Genomic DNA, 26133 nt, shown 5'->3' with positions numbered 1-26133 from the left:
TAACGTGTAAAATTACATTTTTTGTTCAATACATCTTCAAGCACACATTTTTGTGTCGTTTTATCATTTACATCATGTGTCATTCAGTCATACTATGAATTACGTCCACAGTAATTTCCATTATTTTTAAGAGTGCAGTTGACTTTCCACATCTCGATATCGAAGGGACCATCTAGATAGGGAGAGATCGAGACATAGAACCCATTTTTAATGAATACTCTTCGTCTTCGCATATTGTTTTGAGCCTCTAAAATCTAGTCTAGTAACCTTTGGTAATGGACATATCGACATACGGAGAGAAAATAGGGAACGAAAATCACATCGAGATAGGGAGATATCGAGATAAGAAGGATATCGAGGTTCGACAGCGTTTGGCATGAAGACATGATTGTAAAATAAAAAAAAACTGGTTTTTCAACATACATTGTTAGAATAATTCAAAGTTATCTGTCAAATCGTACACTTCAGGTTAATTATCAGAACTTCAGGTCTGAAAGACTTCCTGTAATAGCTGGTGTTCCTCAAGGCACCATTTTGGGACCAATATTATACAATATTTTCACATCTGACTTACCTGAATTACCTCAGGGATGTCAAGAATCCTTGTTTGCTGATGACACAGGCCTCTCCGCCAAACCGCCAAAGGACGTAGCCTACGTAGTAGATTGCAAAAAAGCTTGGATATTTTTTCTTCATACTTGCAAAAATGGAAGATTTCTCCCAATGCTTCCAAACCTCAACTAATAATATTCCCACATAAACCAAAAGCTCTTTATTTGAATCCTTCAAGTAGACATGTTATCACAATGAGAGGGGTTCCAATAAATTGATCAGCTGAAATATATTATATTTAGGTTAAGTTAGGTTAAGTACATTGAAAGCGATTTTTTTTCTTACGAGCAGGTGAAATCAACTCACCTGTAAAAAATCTAACTGCTACGGCAAATGAAATGTAATAAGTTGTTAACGAAATGTTAATAAAAGTTTAATTTTATTATACCAAATTAGGATGATAGTGTTGCACGGTGTGCTGGAACACACATATTATCGGACTTGCATGAACCTCCGATCTTTTTTCACTAAATGTTAGCCTTGGTAGTCAAAAAAAGCTTGCTGAATATTAAAAAATCTTTCATCGGCAAAAAATTGAAAAAAGACGATTTTTGTTTTTTTACCCTTCTCCCATATATGAGTTCATAGGAGAATATTAGAGTTATACTAATTTTGATGCATTGCAGACTTATTTGATATACCTAGATCACGAATTGATTACAAGACGTTTCAAATTGAGCATAATTTCTACCTACATTCACACAATGTGACCAGCCCATTGTGGTATGCCTTTTATTAACGACATCGCATTTTTACATAAATTTATTAAGGTAAACATACTACAACTTATCAAGTTTCAATCAATGTTTCCTATTCTACTGAATAATTGAAATTATTGGAGTTCGTTATTGAACATGAAGCTTTTTTACAATTATATAGGGCAATGTACTGTTTCAATTTTGTATGGTATGTTCACTCTAGCTGATCTTGTTATTCACATTTGTTTTGATTGAAAGATATTCCTTGTATGAGTAACTTTTCAAATATTATATAATATTATTTGAAAAGTTGTCATGCCGATTTATATTGAAATCTTGCAGCCGCTGGTTGGGTGCGTTTGCTAAAACCTCACATCATTAACATATCCTTAGTTACTTTACTTAAAACTAAATACATACCATAAAACGGGGTAACTTTGATAGTTTTTTGAAAGAAAATCGATTTTTTTTTTATTTGTAAAACAAGCACTGGTTTGTTAGTTATCGATTGTACGTGAAAGATTGCATAACGGTTCGATCTTAATGAATCAGTTTTTGGTAATGGGGTAACATTGATAATGAGTAGATAAGCACATGAAAATCCAAAACAAACTATTGTTTGACATCATCACAGTTTGAATTGGATTGGAGAATGTTAATAGAGAAACTGGATTAGATTTTATCAATTAAAGTACAGAATTTATTAAACAAGAAACATCTTTAAAAGGGTTTTCAGTCAAAACAAACATAATAAACACCATTATTAGTTGATAATAATGGGTATAAACATATATCTCTGAATAGATATCTATCGATAATCATGTTTCGACATTGAATTCACCATATATCAATCGTTTTTGGAACATGAATGAGTATAAATCGACTGAATCCCGTAAAGTACATGAGGCGTTGCATACCTCTAGGTTTTTAATGTTATATGGGAATTTGTGACTTTGATTACAAAAATGATTCCAAATTGTAAAACTGTTTTTCGCTATGAGGTTTGATACCGGATTCATGTTCTACTATAGCTAGGCCATCAAGCATACGTACCGAATTCATTATAGTTTCATGAAATAGTGATAGTAAAACAGATTGTTTGTGAGCGTTTTGAAAGTACCAAAATCTCATCATTTTTTAATATTCGAATATAAAGCCTCACATACTCTTGATTGGCACGAAAACAGCTCAGAGGTGAAGTGTCATACTGATACTCCTTAGTTTCGTATTCGTTTTTCTTAACTGAATAACATAATTTTGGTTATTTTGTTTAGTGTACGTTGCGGATCCCGCACTATCAAAGTTACCCGCATTTTCAAAGATACCTCGTTTTACGATAATAAAATTTATGTGTCCATGTTGGTTATTGAAATTGTTGTGTCTATTTCGCAAAATGTGCCCTCCATAAGTGCGAAGTCGTGAATAAAAGGGCTGGATTACGTTGGATCGATTTGTTACCGTCGCCACATTTATCCGAAGTAATCCAGCCCTTTTACTCAAAATCAGGCACTTCAAACCCCAAATATAATGTGCGCATTGCATATGAGTAGATTAGTGACTGCACAAAACTTGTATCACGATGAGCTTGAGACCAGCTTAAGGCTATATAAGCCATTCACTGTTAATCATGTTATAGTGAACCCGCTTTCAAGAAGTTTGCGCGTATAAGCACATGAATACAGCTTATACTGCCATGTGTATCAATTTCTGGGAATTCCTATTCTGATTAGAAAACTATATCACATACGTAAAATATTACTGATTTGATTCAGAAAGAAGAATACAAAGCGTTCGTATGAGCTTTTCTGAAGTGAAAAGTGAAATTTCCATTATATAAAATACGGCATACCACCATGGGCTGGTCATATTATGTCAGTGTATGTAGGAAATGATGCTTAAATCTAAGAATTCATTCATGTTAAAGATATGTCATGTCAAAATGGTCATTAGGTCGTTAAAAGTCATCATATTAATGTATCTCAGTTGTCAGCCGTCACTCGATCGAGTTGGTCGTCTTTTTGCTGCATAGCAGCCAGTGATACCGTGCATTGTTAACCACGCTAACAATGACCTCCACACGAAGAAACACACTGGTGATCGACTTCAGTGTTTTACCAGTTAAACCAAACGCTGGAGACATCGAGAAGTTTCTCATAAACAGTCTGGAAATTGAGATGGCATCTATCAAAAACCTTCAACGACACACCATCAGAAATTGTGTCCTCATCGAAATGCGCAGTTTAGAAGCAGCAGAACGCGTAGCTTCTTCACACAATCTCAAGCACTCAATGACAGCCGGGGAGAAAAAATACAATATACCGGTCTACGTAGAAGACACAGCAACAAACGTTCGCATACATGATCTGCCGCCAAGTATGCCCAATGAAGTAGTCGCCGAATATATGAGCGCATATGGGAAGGTAAAGTCCGTTGCACGCGAGTTGTGGAAAAAGTTTTTTCCTGGCATTCCCAACGGCGTTCGAGTAGTGCGAATCGAACTCGAAAAGCACATTCCGTCATTCATACGGATTCGAAACGAACACAGTGCTGTATCTTACCGCACGCAGATACCCACTTGCCGCCAGTGCGAAAGGAAGGCACACCCGAAGCTAAAGTGCTCAGAAGCAGCAGCAAAGGAGAAAGATAAGGTAGAATCAGCAATAGAAGCTTCATGTATTGCCCCTCCAGCGCAGCAAAATCAACAACCAGCCGACAAGGCATGCAGTGTAGCTGACAACCACAAGCAGATGATGTGTGGCAACCCAGAGGAAGAGCGAAACAAAAAACGACAGCAACAAACAAACAGCGGATCACTTAGCTCGCTAGATTATCCACCACCACAGAAAAGACCAACTATAGGAGCAGCAAATTCAACTGATGCGTCGAGTCAAGTTGATAACCGAGACGTTGAAATGGAAAATTCTGACGATGACGATTCAGGACCTGATCCAGCTCCAGAGGACATTGATGGATGGATTCTTAAGTTCAATAAGCGTTCAAAGCGACAAAAGGAGATTATAGCCAATTTGAAAAAATATTGAATTGTACTTTTTTGTAATATTTTCCGCCCGACATGAATGCACCTTTTGGTGTAAAATGTCGTTAAACAAATAAAAAAAAAAAAAAAATTAGTGTATCTCTAATATTCTCCTATGAACTCATATATGGAAAAAGGGTAAAAAAACAAAAATCGTCTTTTTTCAATTTTTTGCCGATGAAAGATTTTTTAATATTCAGCAAGCTTTTTTTGACTACCAAGGCTAACATTTAGTGAAAAAAGATCGGAGGTTCATGCAAGTCCGATAATATGTGTGTTCCAGTAAACCGTGTGTTGTCTAACACAGAACACCTCGAAATAAGATATGAATGTAATGTTTGGAATTATAAAAATAGGATGAATGAAAATGTATGCAGAATGAAGGAATCGAAAAAATCATCGACATAGGGAGAAATATCGAGATGTGGTCAACTGTACATTCCTTAAGCTTCTTATTCAGAGAAATAAGATGATTAGCTATACTCTATTTCAATTAAGTGTCCTCTTATACAACTCGCTGTACTCATTGGATGAATGGCTAACAGAAACCTACGTGATACGAAGTGATTCGAATTTTCAATATAACTGCTCAAAATGTGTTGTTGGATGAATGAGTCATTGCATCGATAGCAATAAATAGAGTTATTTGTAAATCGCTTTTAATTTGTTACTATTTCGTGTAACAAATTGATGTTGTTGACAACTTGAATAATGAAACTTATTCCCAAGACAGATATTTCGACTATTCACAGACAGTGCTACCGTTGAAAACGGAGCTTTCATAACGAAAGCTGTTCGAGAATTTTGTACTAAACAAAACCGATTCACAACGAAAGTGCAAAATTTTAAATCGTGATACCTAACTCAACCGTGATTGTATGTGTACGTCTACGTGCAAATACCTGCCATATCCCATCAGAGAGCATAGGGGCTAATCCAGAAGGGTCACCACAGGCGGATCTCGACTAAATTGAAGTCGCGAACACAACTTCAACCTCAGCTGGACGGTTTTGTACGAATGCTCGCACTACTGCTGCCTGGGTTGGCGGTTTCGATTGATAGTGTTGTGTACTTTCTGATCCGTACTCGAGAGTTTCGTTCCTGCTCGCTCTCTTCGGTGGCCTACCGTACTGGCCATTTGCTGATTAGAATAATTCCAATGATAACAGTTTCTTTCTGATGTACGACTGATTCAGATCATCCTCCCGCCACTACCAGCAGGGCTAATTTGAAGACCCAAAGAGTACCGAAATCGCGATCGGCTAGATAGTAGTTCTTCAAACGACGCGGGCGGCGGATCTTCGACGCTTTGCAAATTGGTGGCCAATTCGGTTTATGGAGTAGTGTTACAACGACGGAAGCTATCGATCGTAGAATCGGGCATGATAAGAGCTCCGCAGTGATTCAGTGTGGGAAGCTTCGGAGGTGTGTCGAAAATCCCAACCAGTCAGTGATATCGAAAAGAATCAATAATTTGAACGAGCGGTAGTCATCTAGTTGCAAAGTGAGCTCAACAAGTTTGGCCCTCGCTCGGTATATATTTCGTCGAAGCTTGACACTTTAATGCTCCGTTAATCAGATTATCAATTTAAAGAGATTATGCACGCAATTTCAAGTGATATATTCAAATTACGGACAGTGAACTTCTAGCTTTGACCAGGCGTATGAAAATTTGTGTAAATTATGTGTTTTATTTGGTGACAAAAAAAACATTCAATTTTGCTACATACTAAAGTGACAAATGCGAATATGCTACACCTAATTGCATACTTGTGGCGATAGTTGGCTGTTCTGATGGTGGTAATGCAAAATACAACAATTGGAACGTTGCGTACACGGCGGATCTTGTATGGGGTAGCTAGTTGACGTATTATTAATATGTGCTGTGTTTTCAAATGTATGAATAACCAGGAAGACAGAAGACGACGATGACTCCTCAAAATCATCCGCATTTCCTATCAACACCCAACTAAGCTCAACAAACGAAAGGCGTCGAAAAATGCTAATGGTATTTTTCCATCAATATAAATTGTAAATATTGTCATGAAGAAATGCTGTCGGTGTACGTAGCAGTAATGCTGTAATATTTCAGCTTGGTTTCTGTCTCCAACAATCCACTACAATACAAACTGTGCATTACAATAATTCGTTATATTTTTCCAAATCTATCTTGGTATCTAACAGAAGCGATCATATTTACTAGGAATAAATATCATGATTGCATAAATCCAATATTTTTGTAGTATTAGAATAAACTGCTGGGAGTGGGAGATTTTCCAGTACTGGACACTTAAGTACTGGAAAATCTCCCACTCTTATTAGTTCTTCTTCGTCTTCTTGGCATAACATCCTTATTGGGACAGAGCCTACTTCTCAGCTTAGTGTTCAATAAGCACTTTCACAGTAATTAATTGAGAGCTTTTTTGCCAAATTTGTCATTCTCGCAATCGTGTATCGTGTGACAGGTACGATGATATTCTTTGAACAGGAAAGTCAAGGAAATGTTCATTACGAAAAGATCCTGGACCGACCGGGAATCAAACTCAGGCATCTTCAGCATGGACTCTAACAAATCGGCTAATGAAGCCCCCACTCATATTAGTTATATTCTTAAATTAAAAAAAATGGCTGTATTTTATCCCCTCCGAGACAGACGATGTTACACCTTCATGAACAAATTTGTTCCAGAACGAATTTTACTTTTTGTAGACGCAGTAAAAGAAAATTGAAATCCTGCCTAAAAAGGAACACATTTTTTTTTGTTATTTCCAACACTTCTATGACCACATCTGTGAGCTAGCAACATTTTGTTGTTAATTATATTTTGGAAAACGTTTTTTAACAACTTTAGGCAAAGTGATTCTGACTGTAATCAATATTTTTATGTTTGTGTTTTTCAACTGTAATCACAATTTCGGACCCTTTCTGTGTGGGAGACTGTTGTGAAGAAAATAAATAAATTTGTGCAGTCGTTTTTTGAGAAACAAGGATTTATGTTTACGGTACATCTGACCATTGAAGATACCAAATATATAAAGACAATGTTGTTTGGTAATTTTGTTTTTTTTTTTCTAAACGATTTAACCGATTGACATGAAATTTTCAGAGAAGCTTTTCAATACCAAACATTATATGATCTGTGTTTTAGTTTTTAGCTAAAATGATCATAAAAATGACTGAAAAAATATATGGCAATACATTGAATCGAGGTATTTCTCCTTCAGAGATCCTTAAGTATCGGAATGTAAAAAGTCTGCACAGAATATGAAAATAGAAGAACTTTTCAAAAAACTCAAATCAAACAAAAATATCACCCATTTTGTCATTTTTCATAACTAAATTAAAACAAAATTTGTTATTAATTATTGAATAAAAGCACACATGTATAAGTCATTGCTCTCATTTTTTTTATTACAAATTTTGTTAAGGTACTCCGGGGTAAGTGAAGCGTTCGCTCACTTAGGAAAATGGAAACAAATATGATTTAATTATGTTAAAATTTCCTCCGCCAACTCAAAGTGCTTCTGACAAAAATGAAACAAAGTTCGTCATCTGTAACAAATCTTGATATAATTGTGCTACAATTTTGGTGTCATCCACTGGTCGGCTAGTTGATCCTTTAGAAACAGTTAGTATTGTGAAAAATATTTTCGGTAGGAATAGTTCAATTCTTTTAATACCAAGGGGTCGAAAACATACGCTTACTACAAAGGGCCCAGAAAAAGTTTAAGTCCAACTTTGACAATGCATATCTCCATCGCTTTTTATGTAATTTGAATTCAAAAGAGCACACGAATTTTTTGGTTTTGAGAACTTTTAGAAGATAATCCGAAACCTAAACACCATGTATACTTTTTGCCTTCAAATAAAAAAAAAACAATTGTTTCGACTTCTACCTTACCAGACAACCGATCAGGAGAATGTTGAAAGCTGTTTGTCTTTCTTGACGAATAATGATATTGTATCTGTATTTTTTCCGTGGATTGTGTTTTTGTTTGTAACTGTTAATAATTGTTAAACTAGAATAAATTATAAATTATAGGTGGAATGAATTAATAACTTTTAAAATATAAGAGATAGCGTTTTGGTGACATTTAAACATTTGTTTGTCTGGTCAAGGCAAAAGTGTCCTAAACGCCAAATTTCTTAGCTTTCGAAATTCGCTCTCAAACTTTTTTATTTCAAAAGATAGCACAATAAAATGTTTTACAATATTGTAGATTATTGAAAACATAAAAAACTTTCTAGAACATCTTTTTTTTTCATATCCAATTGTTTGGAATATATAGGTCACTTTAGAATGATTTAGTCAGAAACCGGTTTTTCGTCATTCACTAACGAAAATATCAATTTCCCAGGCCTACTATGTTCTGAACAGTTTTTGATATGAGCAAAATACACATGTTCTCTGAAGACACCATACCTCTTAAATTTTTCTATGGAAAGATATAAGCGTTTTTGTAGTTTTTTATCCACTTTTCCAAGCATGGAACTGTTACGCAGTGAAAAAACTTTTCCCGTTACTAAAATAAGCATATCCTGCAGTGTATTTTAAGAAACTTTGGTGGAGGTATTTTTTGATTTTCTCTAATAAATGCGTTTTGAATTATTTGAATTATATTGTACAAAGAAAGCAGATTTTTCTAACTTCGTATGATTCTAATTCAATTACAGTCGATTCCTTTATAACGCATTCATAAATAATGAACCATTCTCAGCGCGAACAAGAAGATTGTAGAAGTTTATCTACCCAGTTTTTTTTTATTTGAAACTGTTTTTGCTGGAATATTTTCACTGCTCTTCTACAAAATAAATAAGGCACAAATAAAAATGAAAAATAAGTTATTTTTTCGAAATTTTATTTATGACGACAATTGTTAAACTTTTGTCAAACGTTTTTTACTTTAAAAATTGAAAAAAACGTAACTAATGTCAAAAAATGATGAATCTTTTTTTTTTTTGTCCCCTTGAAAATTTTCGGATTTTCGAAGGGGGGGGGGGGGCCTGCACCACTTAGGGTTACATATTAGATACGTGAATATTTGCCAATATTAATGCATGTTTCATGTACAGCGACACTTGCTTTGTTGTTCTTTGAAGCGCATCATCAGCAGATACCAAGCTTGGGTGGCAATTTTTGTTGAGTTTTTGCGATTTCATATGATGCATTCTGGATTGATATATGATCTGTCAGTTTGTACAACTTAACGCGATTATATGTTGCACTATTTACGACATGTTTTGCTGTCAACACAAATTGTCGCTAATGTCGTATTGGGGATTTATATACAATTTGTGTTGACATTGATAACGCCTTATTTGGCAGTATGTGCGATTCTGATTTTCGACGTACAAATATGTGATTTTGGATGCACATTTTTATACGACACGTGGTTCACAGGGGTTTTCCCACGTCATTTTTCTTATATCCCTTGTAGGTTTCAGATATATGCCAAAAGTGATGACTTTAATAAGGGCACTACATTCCCGGAATATTCCAGAAGGTTGCCAATGTCATTAATATGTCTTCTTGTGATTTTTATTGCAAAATCATGAAATTTCGTATGTCACAAGAATCATTTTTAAAATAATGAGGTTATCGCATTCCCAGATTATGCCTTTTTTTTCATTTTTCATTTTTGTTAGAAGCACATTGAGTTGATGGAGGAAATCATAACATTATTAAAACAAAACCAGTTCTTAGCTTAGCTTAGACTGACTACACATATCAATGGTTGCTATTCCGTGATTGACCGAAGTCAGTGAAAATGCACAAAGAATCAACTAGAAGTTCGGCTGGGATTGGCCATAATCTTCTTCAGTGTGCATAATTCAGTGCCTCTTTTTATACAGGGTCAATAACGGCGCCGGCCACGTCCTTGCAGTCAGGTGGGATTGGGGGAAGGAATGTTAGTGTGTAACCTTTGCTATTTGGAGACCGTGTTTGCCTCTGCATCTCCACAAAGGGTCCTGGGAAGGATGTTTGTTAATAAGGAGGATCGTTGGGTCAAAGGATTCACTTTGATAAGTGATTAGACCATGATAAATAGCTTTTTGTCAAACATAAATATGCTTTTATGAAAATATAATATTTTCATTTGATATGACAATTTCTATGTAAAGGAAAATTATGCCGACACTTGAGGTGACGAGCCATTCAAAGTTAGTTGAACAAATATCTAAATGTAACATTCCTACAGCTGTCAGGACGAAAGCATGTGTTATTATATTTTACTTATTTGAAAAGAAACAAAAACTCGATTGGCTGGAACATCATAGAACACTCTTATTCTTATGCCGACACTTACAGTGGCGAACCATCCAAAGTTTGTTGAATAAAGTGAACCTTTCGCAAGTCTACACTTGTAGTGTCGAACCATTCAAAGTTTTTTTTTATAATTACAAAAATAAAGATAAAAAGAAAGGGGTGTTTTGAAAACAAAAAAATGTTAAACATAAATAATTCATGAATTATGTCGACACTCACAGTGACGAACCATTCATAGTTTGTTGAAAAACCATATTTACGTCCTACCGTTGTATCGATTAAATGTGCAGTCATACATATTTTATAGATTAGAAATAGTAGCATGGAACGAGCTAACCAATTGATCCGTCATCCTTGACTGAGCAGCAACAATCCACATTCAGCTTAACTCGTTTGCTCGGCTATATAAAAGCACTCAGAGAAAATAGGCGCACGATCCGAGAGGGAAAACAACTGACGACTGCTCGGGCTTTCTTGACGCACTGCCAAGGAGCAATCGTCAAGGTCGAAGATCAAACAGAACTAACCGATCGCGGAACTTTTTCACTTCACTCGACCGACGCGCGATTTGTTTGATCCTGCCCTCGTCATCCGCTCCCGCAGAAGTAAGCGTCAAGGTCGAAAGATCAAACAGAACTCCATTATTAAAACAAAACCAGTTCTAATAACAAAGTCTGTTTAAAATTTGGTTTCTTATTTGAACATAATTATAACACAATTTGTTATTGAAAACATTACATCAATTGTTTATTACAAATTTTGTTATAATTGAAACATAATGAGTTGCAGTTTTGTTTAAATTATAACATATTTTGTTTATTTTAGAGGAAATTGTGTTATAATTTTTTGTAATTTTAACTATTACCCAGCCAAAATTATAACATATTTTGTTAGAAAAAAACGCACTATCTGAGTAACAAAACCTGTTACAACTCTGTTGTAATCTTCTGATAGGGTTATCCTTTATAGAACATGTTTTGAAAAATTAAAAAAAAATCAAAATCGCAAAGTAGGTTTCAGAAACATTCAATAAAAGGTTCCTATCGTAGAGATACTGGGTTCTTCTATAACCCCCTCATTGATTCCAGGTCATCTTTAACCTTTTATGAGCCCTTTAGATAGCTAACCTAAATCTAAAATGATTTTTTTTTCTGTTTTAGATCTGGCAGAAAATAAGTTTATAGAATAGGGAATGAATCGTTTATCCCATGTAATAATTCCTGGAATTTTTAAAACTGGTCAGTGAGCTTGGATGGCCAAAGTATGTTCATTTGATAACATAAATCAAGTATTACTAGTACAGAATATGTTGCTCCAGGGAAACTATGAGTTGTCGTTATGGTCATATCCAAATTATCACCTGAAGATTTCAACGTACCGTAAATTGGGTAACATTGATCGGAATTACTCACCTCGTAAAAATTTCGAATCAATATTTGTAGTTTACAAATAATGTGTTGCTTTGTGAGGACGGACCTGGTGTAGTGGTTAGAACTCACGCCTCTCACGCCAAGGACCTGGGGTCGAATCCCATCCCCGAGATATGTAGTCACTTATGACGTAAAAGTTAGAATGACGACTTCCTTACGAAGGGAAGTAAAGCCGTTGGTCCCGAGATAAACTAGCCCTGGGCTAAAAATCTCGTTAATAAAAATAAAAAAAATAATTTTCTTCCTTATATTCTTGAGCCTTTAAAAAAAAAGGATCTTGCAAAAAATTGTTTTGTTAATGAGTATTTTTTTAAGAAAATGAATTGCATGATTATGAATGACACTACCAAAGATTTATGAGTCACATGGATTATGTATATTATATAAGCTTGGAAAACGCTGGTTTTACTGAAAATAAACAGCAGAAAACGATTTAGTTGTCAAAATTTCCATGAGTATGTTCATTTCAGATAAATTAACAAAATTATATGAAGAATGCAGAACATCGTTGGGAGATTTCCTACCTTTAGGTGTATATTACAGTTCAAAACTGTTTGGATTTTAAAATAACGTGAAGTGTTTTTCATATTCGACTTCAAAGGACCCGAATTTAGCAAAGATATGCTCAATATTACCGAACATTGTTTACGTGGCTGATCAATGTTACGTCCAATCAGCTGAATCAAGAGAAACGCTTTGAAAAATAAATAAAGAACATTTTGTTGAATATAATATACTAAAAACTTTTGAATGTCAAAGATACAAGACATGCATCATTTAAATTTTCATATGAAATTGTTAAGGTGCGCTAGTGGTCAAATATTTTATTTTTTATATCAATCCAGCGATGAGATTCGTAATTGGTGTCTTCGACAAGAGTGTTCAACTAAAGGGGATCTATTCGCCCAGAAACATAGTAGTTAGGAAAACTCTCCCAAGGTGGCGCTAGTCGACAAACATATTATTTGCTTATATCTCAATCCAGTGATTGGATACAAAGTTAGTGTTTTTGACAAAGTTGGAGAGCTAAATGAGACCTATTCGCCTGGAAAATTATTACTTCGGAAATCACCTAAATGGAAAAACTGGGCACACATTTTATTCGCTTATATATCAGTCCACTGATTAAATCCAAAGAAAGCTAAAATTAGGTGTCTTCAAAAACGATGATCATCTAAGGGAGATATTTTCGCAAAAAAAAACATTAAATGGGAATTGCTTTTATGTGCGAAACATCAAGGAAACAACTAACAAGAAATTGGTCTGCCTAGATCAAAGCAAAGGATACTTACTATCGATTCGAGCAACAATCGCTTATTTCGGATGCAATACTCCTTACATTTTTAGATGAACCTTGACACCATTTAGATCTTTTGATCTTTTGAAGGGAGTGAAGAATGAAATATCAGATTGTATCAGATTTATCTATCCATGATCTGGTGTCCGGCCATTCGGCCGAATGCCGTTTGGCCGAACGCCATTTGGCCGAATGTACACATCAGCGTTGACAAAATTTAATTATTTTTTTGCTCTTGATTCGGCCAAACGGCATTCGGCCAAACGATCAATTCGGCTAAATGGCATTCGGATAAATGGCGTTCGGCCAAACGGCATTCGGCCAAATGGCATTTGGCCAAATGACCCGGAACCCCATGATCTGAACTCCAAGAGTGAAGGACGGCTGTTAAATTAGAATAAAATTGAATAGCCGCCAACCTAAGTCCAGAACCAGTTTTATAGCTTAACGTAGAAAAATAAAAATTATTATACGCAAAGTTAAAGGTAATAAATGCGCTTGAAAGATATTTTTCGCAAGCAATTATTTACTACGCGCTACTGCAGTGCGTTGTTGCCAATTTAATCAGAAAATTTTACTAAATTCCCAAAATGTATGTTTTCGAGAAAATTGATTACGCCTTCACCATTGTTTAATCGTAATTTTGTATGGTTGTTTACTTTTTAGAACCAGCGACACGTTGAGGTAGCAGTGAAGAACTCACTCGGTCCAAGAATTGTGACATTTGAGCGGGCACGCTTCCGTACTCTGGCCCGCTCTAGTGTCAAAAATCTTGGACCGCGTGGATTCAGTTCTATCGGTGGATAAGACCATATGCATCAGTGATGTAGTAACTTCAACGTTATAGACGAATAATGTTGGCTTCAAATATTCACGGCTGTGAAGCATGTAATAGTGGAGTCCAATATTTGACTGTCATTGCGTGGTAGAGCAGAAAAATAAATTAAAGTCACTAAATCATTTAGTTTTGACATGCATCTTCCGCCTTTGAAATTTTTATTCTTTGTGTTGCAATGTCTTTATCAGGGTACGTCCATAAATTACGTCACGCAAAGATTTGCCATATTCACCCTTCTTAATTTTCCTATTTATTTTATTTATTCCTATTTATATATGGCAATATTATATGGGTAGTCACGATTCCTTGTAACCCCCTCCTTCCTCTTCTGCACGTGACTTAATTTATGAATTACCCCTCACCTGCAGTTATTTTTCCAACTTGTTTACATTGTAATGGGTCGAATAGCATGAAAATATTCAGCTTTTTACGCTAGCTTGCTATAAATTTTGAATCACCCTCTTCTGACATATCTTGTCTACACTATAATTTTTTTTAGTTTAATCGAAGCAAGCTTTGTGATTCAGTTTATTGTTGACAACTTGTTCAATGTCAGATTTTTCTACCTTTGTCTTTCAGGCGATCGTAATTAGAAACTATTTTTTATAATGTTTTGTCTTTCTTTTCAGGTTTATAAGCTAGGAGTTGAATATAGCTAAGCAAGGCAAATAAAATCAACGGACTGGCTTTATTGTGCATCTTTTTTCAATTATTGTGATGTAACTGTGTTAGTGGAAGGCAGGCCAATAAGCACCGCTCAACAAAACAATACGAGGATAGTGAAAAAAAATGTGCCAACATTTATCAAAGCATTCGTTGTCCTTATTGATATGCCACAATAAATTGAGACATCTTTAATTATATGATTTGCAATGGACGATTAAATATATACGCCTAGAAATCTTTTTGATTCAGGGAAAACTTCTGCCAAAAGCTAACTAGCCCGCAAGTCGTGTCTGGGTTGTGGGACGACTCGAATAGGCTTCCACATGAATTATATTAGGCGTTTTACGTTATTTAATGTATACGCCACTCACAGAATTACCCTAGATGTTGAATTTGCTTTTGAACCTGTGTTTAAACTGGTGTTACTCTGACACAAACCCTAGGTTCAACCTAAATTCCTTTACTTTTGGTTGTTTCTGGAGTATTCAAATCAGGTCAAATTGTACATATAATTTAACTATATTTGCTCTAAATATCGTAGTTCGGCGTCGTAATGATTGCATTACGGACAAAGACAATCCTCATATGCCGGTGAAGCTCATATTAAAATGCCGATCACATACTTTCCCGACAACTTGCGACAATTTTCACGCAGTAGGAGGCTATATCATGAAAGATGCTCAATATTGGAAGAACGGGGGAGGATTACAATGATATCTTTTCCAAGGATGCAGCATATGATCAAAATATCCCTTTAATTGAGAACCTAAAATCGAAAAAGAAATGTATTAAAATGAAAAACAATAAATTTCTTATAAGCTTGATACGAAGTAATGCACAACAAGTGAAAATTCTTGACAGTTGAATCAACGAGCACAAATCCTTGCCTACTAAGATGTTACTATAAAATCGATAGGCAAGGAATGTCAAAATCTAATCACCCCTCTCTGTTTTATAGCTAGCGTAAAAAGCTGGTATGATTAATCTCAAAAATAAACTTATAGAACGTTTGAAAGTGTATCGTCCATATCTATAGAACAGCTAGATATGGACGATACACTTTCAAGAATTTTTTTGGATCCCCACCATAGACTTGAAATTTTTTGGTCAAATAAGGTTTAATTTATGGGAATACGACTATGAATAACAAAAACTGAGCTGAATTGTGAGATACCTTGGGCGTTAATGGGTTAATAACACTGCATAAAGGCACTCGACAGGCAGACTCAATGTTATCGAATTAAGCTTTCCCTAAAACCATACAACTTTGTTCCAGAGGTCTATTACTCCTTCTTCTTTTACATCTATTCTGATCGTCCATCATATGAAAATAGACTCATATCTCAAACGCCAAAATACATTCAAACATACTTTGTTTTGGTGATTAAATTAGCATGTGCATCGTCCACAGATGTCACATATTATCTTTGTTCAGAACTTATCAGTTCAACATGGAAAATTCCTCTCAACGGGTATTGATTAAGAAATTAAAATATAACTGGAGTGTGTCTATATTTGTCCTAAAAATGTAACTTTTTTCTTATCTGAGCGTGATCACCAAAAGACCACGCGATTTCTGGTGGCACGCTTGGCTTTTGTTTATAATTTGCATCTTATCATCCCAAAACTCGCGGATTCATTTTCTGCCACCTCCCATCAATCAAGAGCAATCTCGGAGATGATTGGTTCGAAGTACCGACTGAAACACCCTCGGAACAGTCCACACGCCAATAGGGTATTGTAAAAAGGTGAAGAATCTTATCTTGTAAACAGTTTGCATGCACAGCAATTCGCATAATTTCGGTCACCATATAAAACCATACGCCTGACGATAGATATATTTCATTTAGAGAAAGATTGCCACTTCATTCTGATATTTGAAACCAAGCTGTTGCTACACGGGAGTTCATATCACAGAACGCCGGCAAAGGAGTTAGTGTGATAAATCTCGCCGCATTATCTGCGCCTTCCGTCGAATTACAGTGATAACGTGAATAGTGTAATCTAGTGCGTGAATAAGGAAATGAATCGAATCAAGCAGCTGAACCGAGAACGGCATCAAGCGTGACAAACAAGAACGAAAGTTACAAGTTTCAACCCCACCGTGTTGACGTGCGATTTCATTGTTGTACAAAGTGTTAAAGTGGTCAGTGTGATTGTAATTCATGCAACTGCACAGAATTAGTTTTATATGAAGAAACCTTCCAAACGTCACAAGTTCAAACATTATGCGAGGCAGCATAGTTGGAATAGAGGATGGCCTCAGCAATCCCAAGCCTGGGAACTGGCACGGGTTATTACTAGAACTGCTGGACAACCTGTACGCGTCGTTCGTCATAGGACCTCTCGTAGTTAGCTACTGGAGAGGCACTTGGAATCTAGCTGGAGAATACATCTATCCTCAAGATCTCCCAACTAGTTTAATAGTTTCGTTATCCGTTGGCGTAGTGGGGCACCTTATATTCAACATATTCCAATCAACCCTCCGGCGGCACCTCAATGCCGACAAACATAGGTTGCTGTTCTTCTTTGGATCTAGGCTGTACACGGAAATTTACGGTACGATATGCGTCAACACTTGGCGAGGCGGGTGGGAGATGATCAATCTCTACGGCACACACGACGTTCTCTACGTAGTGCTGATAACGCTGGGATGTGCACTCCTGCTGGCAATGCTGAAAGGCCTCCGCAACCTCACGGCGTCACCGTTCGTTGTCGTCAACGATTCCCGCCGAGAATATTTCGACGTTCCGACCTATTTCAAACTGACGGTAAGTGAACGGGGAATAGTTTCTAAACGAATTTCAGCGTCGTTCTTTGTGTAGCAAGTGTCTGGAAAATAAAGCAATTTATATTCACAATAACGGGACTCCATTTTTAGAACGATTATGCTCACAATGTACGACATGCTTCTTCTCTCTTTTATTGGCTTTACGACAAATTATTCTTCTCATTGTATCAAACATTTTCTCAGTTTGCATCTGAGAGCATTTGCCGTAAAAGATTTCATTTTAATGTTCAACGCTCCGTCATCGTAATCATCGTCATCTTCGAAATTTCAACAGCAGTTTTTCTGTTCAAAGCTGATTTTTTTTTCGACGAAAATGTGTTCACTGTGTTTCGGTTGGAGAATAAAATACAGTGAACATATTTTCATGTGAACTTTTATAATTTTGAACGAAAAAACTGCTTTTGAAATTTCCCAAATTGATGACGGATCCTGCCCTCTTAACAAATGTGTGTAAGGAACGATAATACTTCCGCAATGAATCTCCATCGAACCGAGAATCGATCGCATCGAATAAAATCTTGTTTGCGAACTCAGACGTGGAAGCCGAACTTAGGAATACCCCATGATTTACGACATGATATCCCTGAACAGGGAATATGGGGTTGTCTATTGTTGTACATTGAGCACAGGAATATTTATCAATGAAGCTGCACGCAAATGCATCTAGGTATCGTTAAACGTGGAAACTTGTAACAGTTTTCAACTTCCAAGATACCATGCCCACACAGTTACGGATCACCCACAGTGACGGATCACTTTGGCGTTTAACATCGGATAATTCGTTCAAAACATAAACGTTGACGTGAAACCTATTTTTCCCATGTTATACTATTTGTCTTCTACCATTTGTAATGTTAAGCACAACATTCAACCGCTAAATAACGGTGTTTTTGACAAATGTTTAGTTGGTAGCACACAGCTAACATTATATGGTCATTTTCTGTAAGAAGTGCCGTCAGTATTCATAAGCTCCCACAGGTGGTAAAATTCAAATGTTATAGCATAAAACATGCTCGTTCGCTTCGATTTAGTATGAATTCATCTTTGGAAAACATTTTTCTTGGTTGTTGATTCTAAATACCGAATATTAGCACTTCTAACTAGTGATCCATAATATGGACCAGGAAATGATTGTTTACCACGGTTATGGATCACTTCCAAAGAATGTAGATTTCTGCCATTTTAAGCATTGGATTCGACATTTTCAGACAATAACACTAAGGATAAAACTAATAAAACATCAAAGTTTGTAAATTTCATTTTTTAGCAGACAAAAATGGGTGGAAAACTTGGTGTGGAGCGAAAACGGTACATGTCTCAGTTACTACAGTGCAGTATCACAAAAAAGGGCATTTTGCCCTTGTTTCCAGCTCTAACACAGCCATTTTTTGCAGTAATATATGACACATTGTTAACTTTCACCAAACCATGAAATACAGATGCATTGAGTTGAAAATCTCTTGATTTTGCGCACTGATCCGTAATATGTCACAATTTGATCCATAATATGAAAATTGATCCATAATATGGTTTTCAGAAACCGACACAATTTTTAATTTTTATGCTATCCTATGTAAATATTACACTCAAAACATTATACTAACCGAAGTTCCAATTTAAAACGATTAAATTCGTGCTTTTAAATTACAATTTTAAGTTTTCCCTGTCGTTTTATTGAATTTTATAGGTTGGACTCCACACTATTTGATCCATAACTGTGGGGTCATGGTACATGGATGAAAAATTTAAGTATTGAAATTCACCTGAAGAAATTATGTGGTATTTATTTTATCCAAATTCAGTTTCCTGAAATCCCGAGGAAATAGACGGTTTTCATGCTATCCTGAATATGGAAACTTGCAAAATACAGTGCTACCTAACATAGTAATCAAAAACAATATTATTTTATAAAAATATATGAACAACAAATTACAGTTAAATTAAACATACTTAAAATTAGGTTTTCATGGCTAACTCGATGGATCCTTGGATCGCATTTGCACTGGTTTTGCGTTATGCAACTCGATACTTCCCTAACTCGATAATCCTTCAAAATCGAGATATGGAGAGTTCACTGTACTAGCGATTCAATTATGGGTAGATCTTATCTAAACATGATTATTCTAGCAAATCTCAACACTTGATAGCTTTATCGAAAGCTATTCAGAAATGTTCGTGCAGTTTCTTATGCATGCAGCGATTCGAATTTGCGTTTAAACATCTCAAGGGGGCTGGATTCGTCATAAAGTTCGGAATTTTCAAAAGCAGTTTTTTCGTTCAAATTAAAGAAAATTTACAGGCTTTTGTGTTCCCTGTATAATATTCTCCAACCGAAACACAGTGAACACATTTTCATCGAATAATTTTCAGTTTTGAACAGAAAAACTGCTTTTGAAGTTTCGATGATTACGATGACGGAGCGTTGAACGTTAAGGCTAAGTAGCCCGTCATTCGTTTTGGCAACAATGATGACTTTTCAGCTTGCATTTCAAAGTGATAAAACTTAGTCTCGATAGTTTATATTGACATGAAAAAGTATTACTGTATGCGCCTACATGCATAAAGTATGCTGTGTCAGTGCAATGCCAACTGATTTTCTTTGATTCGAAATCGTGAGATGAACTAGCAACAATCATCAACGACGCGTACAAATTTCAATGACGGCCTACTTCGTCTTAAGCAAAGAATTTCTCCCCATTCAGTTCGCATATGTTATCCTAGATCTGAAGCATGAAACGAAAAAAAATATTACCGTCAACTTTAATTAAAATAAACTTAATAGTATATTCATCATTTTGAGAATCAACAACAAAACTTTAGAATGAACTTTTACGGCGTATCTGTCAAAACTGTTTTGGTTCAATTTTCAGGCAGTTTTCCGAATTCATCATTACACAAGAGAGATTTAAAAACCATGCCTTGGAAAATTGAATTTTGTAATGATGAATATGAATCCTCGCATATCATTGCTCATGTGATCACTTGATCTAAAGTTTTGCATCATTGATGCAGATCATTTCAGCTGCTAAAAAAAACTTTTTTTTTTGTAACAGAATAAGTACTATATATGCAATAAGACGCAATCAATAATTAAAAAATCCTTGTGTAAACCTAGCAAAACTTTAACTCAAATCTAGAATGGGCCAATCATTAAAAAATCCCCAAGAGGTGTCCATAACCGGCGTGGTCCTTTTTCAGAGTTTTAGATACGTAATATGGGGGATATTGTGAGCGTTTGTCCATACACAATTTTTAAATATGTATGGCCCGTGGTATTTGGCCAGACCCGCACCCTCTTCTTCGTAGATGACGTGGTTTATAGACAAGCCCTCAAGTAGAGCCAGCCTTTTATCATTGGTCTTCTGTAACATATTACCAGGGAATGGCAGTAATAGGATGTGTTAAGAATGTCCATAGAGTTTATTTTATTAAAATACAATGTATAAAGCACTGGATGCGTTCTAGGTTTATGGAACCGGTACAAGTCTTCATGAAAACCTAATTTGTCGACTTTCACAAAATTTGAAATCTAGTAAGTGTTTCCTAAAAGCAAACATAAAATTAACAACAAAATTCAGTAAAATCTTGAATAAACTAAATAAATGAAGTTCCGCACTCAATTCATCAAAACTTTCAATCGCTCACAACTGCCGTCTGACACTTTGCTAGCTTTACAATCGCACAATGAAACGATAATTCCACGGTCGCTATGCCTACTACCCATGTTCGCCCAATGGAAGGAGTTGATAGTTTTTTAGATCATTGATGCAGTATTTTCATGATAGGAACAAATCAAACTATTTTCATGATAGGAGCAAAGCAAATGTTGGATTGAAAAAAGAGGAATGTTATTATTCCTTAGTTCATTGATCAAAGCAACGCAATGCAAAGGATATTCTGAAGACTGATTTTCAGCTCACGCGGATTCATGTTTTTGAACTGAACAGTGATCAAGCCTACTTGATCGCTACGTTCTACAATTTTAGCTGATACTTGAATTGAACGCGTTCAAATATATTACTGCTACCGCGTGGGATCGGAACCCGTACAGCACCGAAATCCGTACATTTGATTGAATTTTCATTATATTAACAGAGTTGCCTAATATCAATCATATCAGCTGATGGCTGATGGTCTAAAACTATCAATATCACTTACGAGCTATCAATATCACTTTGATTTGACAACCAACAGCAGTGATGCGACATCGCACTCTAGATCATAATCACACCAGAATGAGTGATCACGTGGTCATTATCCATGCTATTAATGTTTTTCAGTGACCAACACTTAGTTTCAGTCTATCTGCAACACTGTCAAAAATAACGTACTGATAAATTGCCATTTTATCTGCTTAGTTTAAAGCTAAACTTAACCCATCAGTGATAGCCATAGTCTATCGCCATCAATGCACTGGTGATGGAGTAGACAGCATGATGTTGATGTGATACGGTATGATCCGATTTGTATCGCAGTCGGCCTGTACAAATCAGCAAATTTTAAGGCTAAGTAGCCCGTCATTCGTTTTGGCAACAATGATGACTTTTCAGCTTGGATTTCAAAGTGATAAAACTCAGCCTTGATAGTTTACAATGGCTTGAAAATGTATCACTGTACGCGCCAACATGCATAAAGTATGCTGATACTTTTTCAGGTGTGTCAGTGCAAAACCAACTGATTTTCTTTGATTCGAAACCGTGAGATGAATTAGAAACAATCATCAACGACGCGTACAAATTTCAGTGACGGCCTACTTCGCCTTAAGCATTGATAGTGACAGCGAGCAACTCTGTATATTAATATTAAAATAATAAATAAATAACAAAATTACACATCTAATTACAATAAGTTATCAGTTGTTGCTCATGCTTATTTGATACAAGTAGGCCATGATTTAAAAATTATAAAAATCAAAATGTGACCGTTCATCATTGTGATGATTGGTTTGTGTGCCTTCTAAGTGATTTGCTAAGAAGAGTGAGAATAGTTTCCAACATATTAATAGTCGAATTCACACTTTTTCTGAACCAATTGTTGATCGTGATGACTTCTTATAGTGAGTGTTTGTTATTCCGCAGGAATAAATGCTTTTTCTGAACAGTACAATAACTATTTGGGAGGATTATAGTGCTGTACGGATTTTGATTCATAATTCCAAATTGAATCTTAATCCGTACAGTGCAAAACTAGACCATATTTCATCGCGTTTTAGCCATTATATATGGTAGTATGAAGCTGAATTATCACGCTTATGATTTAAGAAAAAGCGTTGAAGCAGTTTACAATGACCAATAATTCCCGAAAGCTGCGAATGCTTCAGGTATTTTGAAAATCACCGTCAGAGATACGGTAATACAGGGGATAGAAAAAAAATGATTGATATAGGCAAAATTTTGCCTAAACTCAAACGCTTATAACTTTATGAAAAATTGATGAAAATGGATGTATCCAGAAGTAGTCGACGGCAAATCTGGTCAAGTTTCAGGAACTTGCTTGGTCATGCAAATTGGCCTTCGAACACCGGAGATGTTCCGAATATTCCGAGATCATACTCAAATGACATTTTATTCTGTGAAGTTGGATAGATGATTACATTTTTTCTTGAAACTAGACTTAATTTGAAGTTGAATGCCGGTGAACGCATTAAGATTTGTTAGAAATCTTCAGATATATGACCATTTCCGTAAAACTTGTTCCGGAAAATATGATCAGTCAAGTTTGTATTTCCAATCATGTAAATATTACCCGAAGCTATATCCAAGTTTGCATCAAACACCATTAGATGGACGGAGCACTGTATAGTAGGTTCCAGGTGCCCTGGGGCAGTAGCCAATTAGGAGCATGTCTGGAACCATATAAATATGGGTGTCAAACTTCAAGATTATGAAGTAATTGATCCCGGGAGCATTTTCAGAACCAGCGGCTACTAGACCATTTTATAGCAGGTTACAAGTGCCCTGAGAGATGTGGTCATGTTCCAAATTGACCACATGTCTAGGGGCCCCTTGAATCAACTATAGAGTGGCTATTACATCTTGTTATTCAGAAAATGCTCCACATCCTCCAAGGCACATGGCAGACGGTGATTTTAAAACTGCTTCCGGAAGCATGAATTTTATAAATATTGAACTTTGTTACGCAAATGGATATGATTTCGTACATGTGGCCACTTCCATCGTACAAATTAGCCACTTCCATCGAGGTACCTCTAACATACTATACAGCTGGTCATGACAGCCGGTGGTTCTGGACGTCCTTTTGGAAGCATCGCCTTCGAAAATCTTAATATTTGATACCCAAATTGAAGTAACTCCGGACATGTTTTGATTTGGCAACATTCCCCGGAGCACCTGGAACCTACTACAGAGTAGTCATGGCAATCAGTTGTTCTGGAAGTTTTTCTTCCTACAATCTTGAAGTTTGATGCCCATTAGAGTGGTTCAAAAAATCGTTTTTGCTCCACACCGCTCATTAGATTCAAGATCAAATTTTGACTGTCCTCCCAAAATTTGAGCTCATTCGGATGAAAATTGAGACTGCACAAGCCCTTCAAAGTTTATATGGGAATTACTATGGGAAAAGCAAGAAAATGGTTCAATCGGTCATAGTGTTTGCCCATGTGCTCTTTGGGATTAGAGCTTCGTTGATAATGTAAGATACATTCATCAGCTACAACTTTGCCGAAGACCGTTTTCAAATCGGACGCCTCAGTAATTAGTTATTGATTTTTGTGTGACTTGTAAAACTTTGGCTATAATAATTCGGCTGATTTGCAGGCATCACTGGATATATGCAGTAAAACATAGTAGCCATGATTCGTGCGTGCTATCTTTCGCACCAAGTGCAGCAATGTTGCCTGTTCAGAAGTTAAATGAGCACTGCTGAAGAATTTGTGACTAGATATAAATCAATAACTTATAACTGAGGCGTCCGATTTGAAAACGGTCTTCGGCAAAGTTGTAGCTGATGAACGTATGTCACAGTATCAACGAAGCTCTATCCTCCAAGAGCACATGGGCAAACACTATGACCGATTGAATGAATTGGTTGCTTTTCTCATAGTAATTCCCATATAAACTTTGAAGGGCTTGTGCAGTCTTAGTTTTCATCCAAATGAGCTCAAATTTTGGGAGGACACTCAGAATTTGATCCAGAATCGAATGAGCGGTGTGGAGCAAAAACGATTTTTTGAACCACTCTAATGCCCATATTGATATGGTTCCAAATTTGTTCCTAATTGGCCGCTTTCCCCAGGGCACTTGGAACCTACTATAGAGTGGTCAGTGCGTCTAATAATTCTGAATATCATTTTGAAGTTTGATGCTCACTTGGAATAAAAAGTCTAAGATAAAATTGACGTCTTTAGCATTAAAGTTTGGAATTTTTGGCAGCTGTACGGATTTCGAATCACGGATGAACGGATTTTGATTCAACCTTATTAGAGTGTACGGTTTTCGATCTAAGACAAGTGATTTTAATTTCTGTTTTTTTTTAAGGTTCCTACTCAACGTCACGCTTATTTAGGCATTAATTATGTCTTAAAAGATGTGAAAGTCATAGAAAAAGAGTGATCAATTGCCTTTTCCAAATCATAAAAATTTTAACAGAGGTTTTTATTTGGCTGAGTGCTTAGGTGTACGGGTTTCGGTCCCACACGGTAGCAAGTTACTGCAAGGGTAGTTACAATTTTTTGGTGATCGTCATATAATATGATCATGATCGTGATATTGGAAAAACTTTTTTGCTCGCGGAACACTTTTTGAAATAAAATCATTGCGCGGAGCCCCTATTCTTCCTCCGTTTGAAATCCGATTTTTTTTAGACGCTTAAATCGACCCTATAAATTCTTAATTTCATTTTTAATCTTCATGTGATTGAATCTGGTTACAACGAATGCAGTCTACACATTCCGTAATTACATCAATAGAATCGAATCAAATCTAAGGAACAATTCGAATAGTATCTGCTCATTCGTCAAGAGCTGCAAATCGAATAATTGCATACCTGAGCAAACACGTTTTCAAGATAGGACATCAGCAAATCGGCCAATCTATTCGCTGATTTTTTTCAGCAGCCTGAATAGCACCATCTCCCCAACTCTTTATGAGCTACACCAATTACCTTTCATCGGAAATCTAACGCCGTCAGAAAGTGGACACTGTGTACTTCGACTTCTCGAAGGCTTTCGACAAAGTCCTCCACGATCTTGCTATCAAGAAATTAGATGAGCTGCCTGACTGGATGATAGAATGGCTTCGTTCTTACTTGTCCAGCCGCAAACCCTTCATTACGATCGGAGACACACAATCTCCTATTTTGTCCTCCAGAGCAGCGTTCTAGGCCCATTCATATTTGTGCTGTTCATCAACGATCTATCCTAGCGCTTGAAATCGTGCAAACTTTTTTATGTTGATGATCTCAAGATCTACAGAGCTATTACCTCGACCTTCGACTGATACGCTCTACAACATGACGTCACAGCGAAGATTTCTTTGT

At 36.1% G+C, this 26133-nt stretch overlaps 2 protein-coding genes across 8 annotated transcripts in view; one reads left to right on the top strand and one right to left on the bottom strand.

Moving 5' to 3' along the window:
* Window positions 1-26133, bottom strand: part of LOC5570907 (phosphoglucomutase-2) — a 300316-nt gene that overhangs the window by 190698 nt on the left and 83485 nt on the right. The window lies entirely within an intron of this gene.
* Window positions 1-26133, top strand: part of LOC5570910 — a 61990-nt gene that overhangs the window by 24913 nt on the left and 10944 nt on the right. The window contains exons 1-2 of one of the 7 annotated variants that reach the window (XM_021844944.1): window positions 5419-5772; window positions 16697-17617. The exons of 1 other annotated variant lie outside the window; for it this stretch is intronic. In XM_021844944.1, coding sequence (XP_021700636.1) covers window positions 17075-17617 — 543 coding nt within the window. In that variant the 5' untranslated portion in view covers window positions 5419-5772; window positions 16697-17074. 5 more of the 7 variants (XM_021844943.1, XM_001653337.2, XM_021844942.1 and 2 more) reach the window with 5 other exon arrangements.

The sequence above is a fragment of the Aedes aegypti genome, chromosome 2 (assembly GCF_002204515.2).
Source record: "Aedes aegypti strain LVP_AGWG chromosome 2, AaegL5.0 Primary Assembly, whole genome shotgun sequence".
In the NCBI taxonomy this organism is placed as follows: Eukaryota; Metazoa; Arthropoda; class Insecta; order Diptera; family Culicidae; genus Aedes; species Aedes aegypti.
The sequence above is the reverse complement of the archived record's forward strand: the minus strand, read 5'-3'. Positions and strand labels throughout refer to the sequence as shown.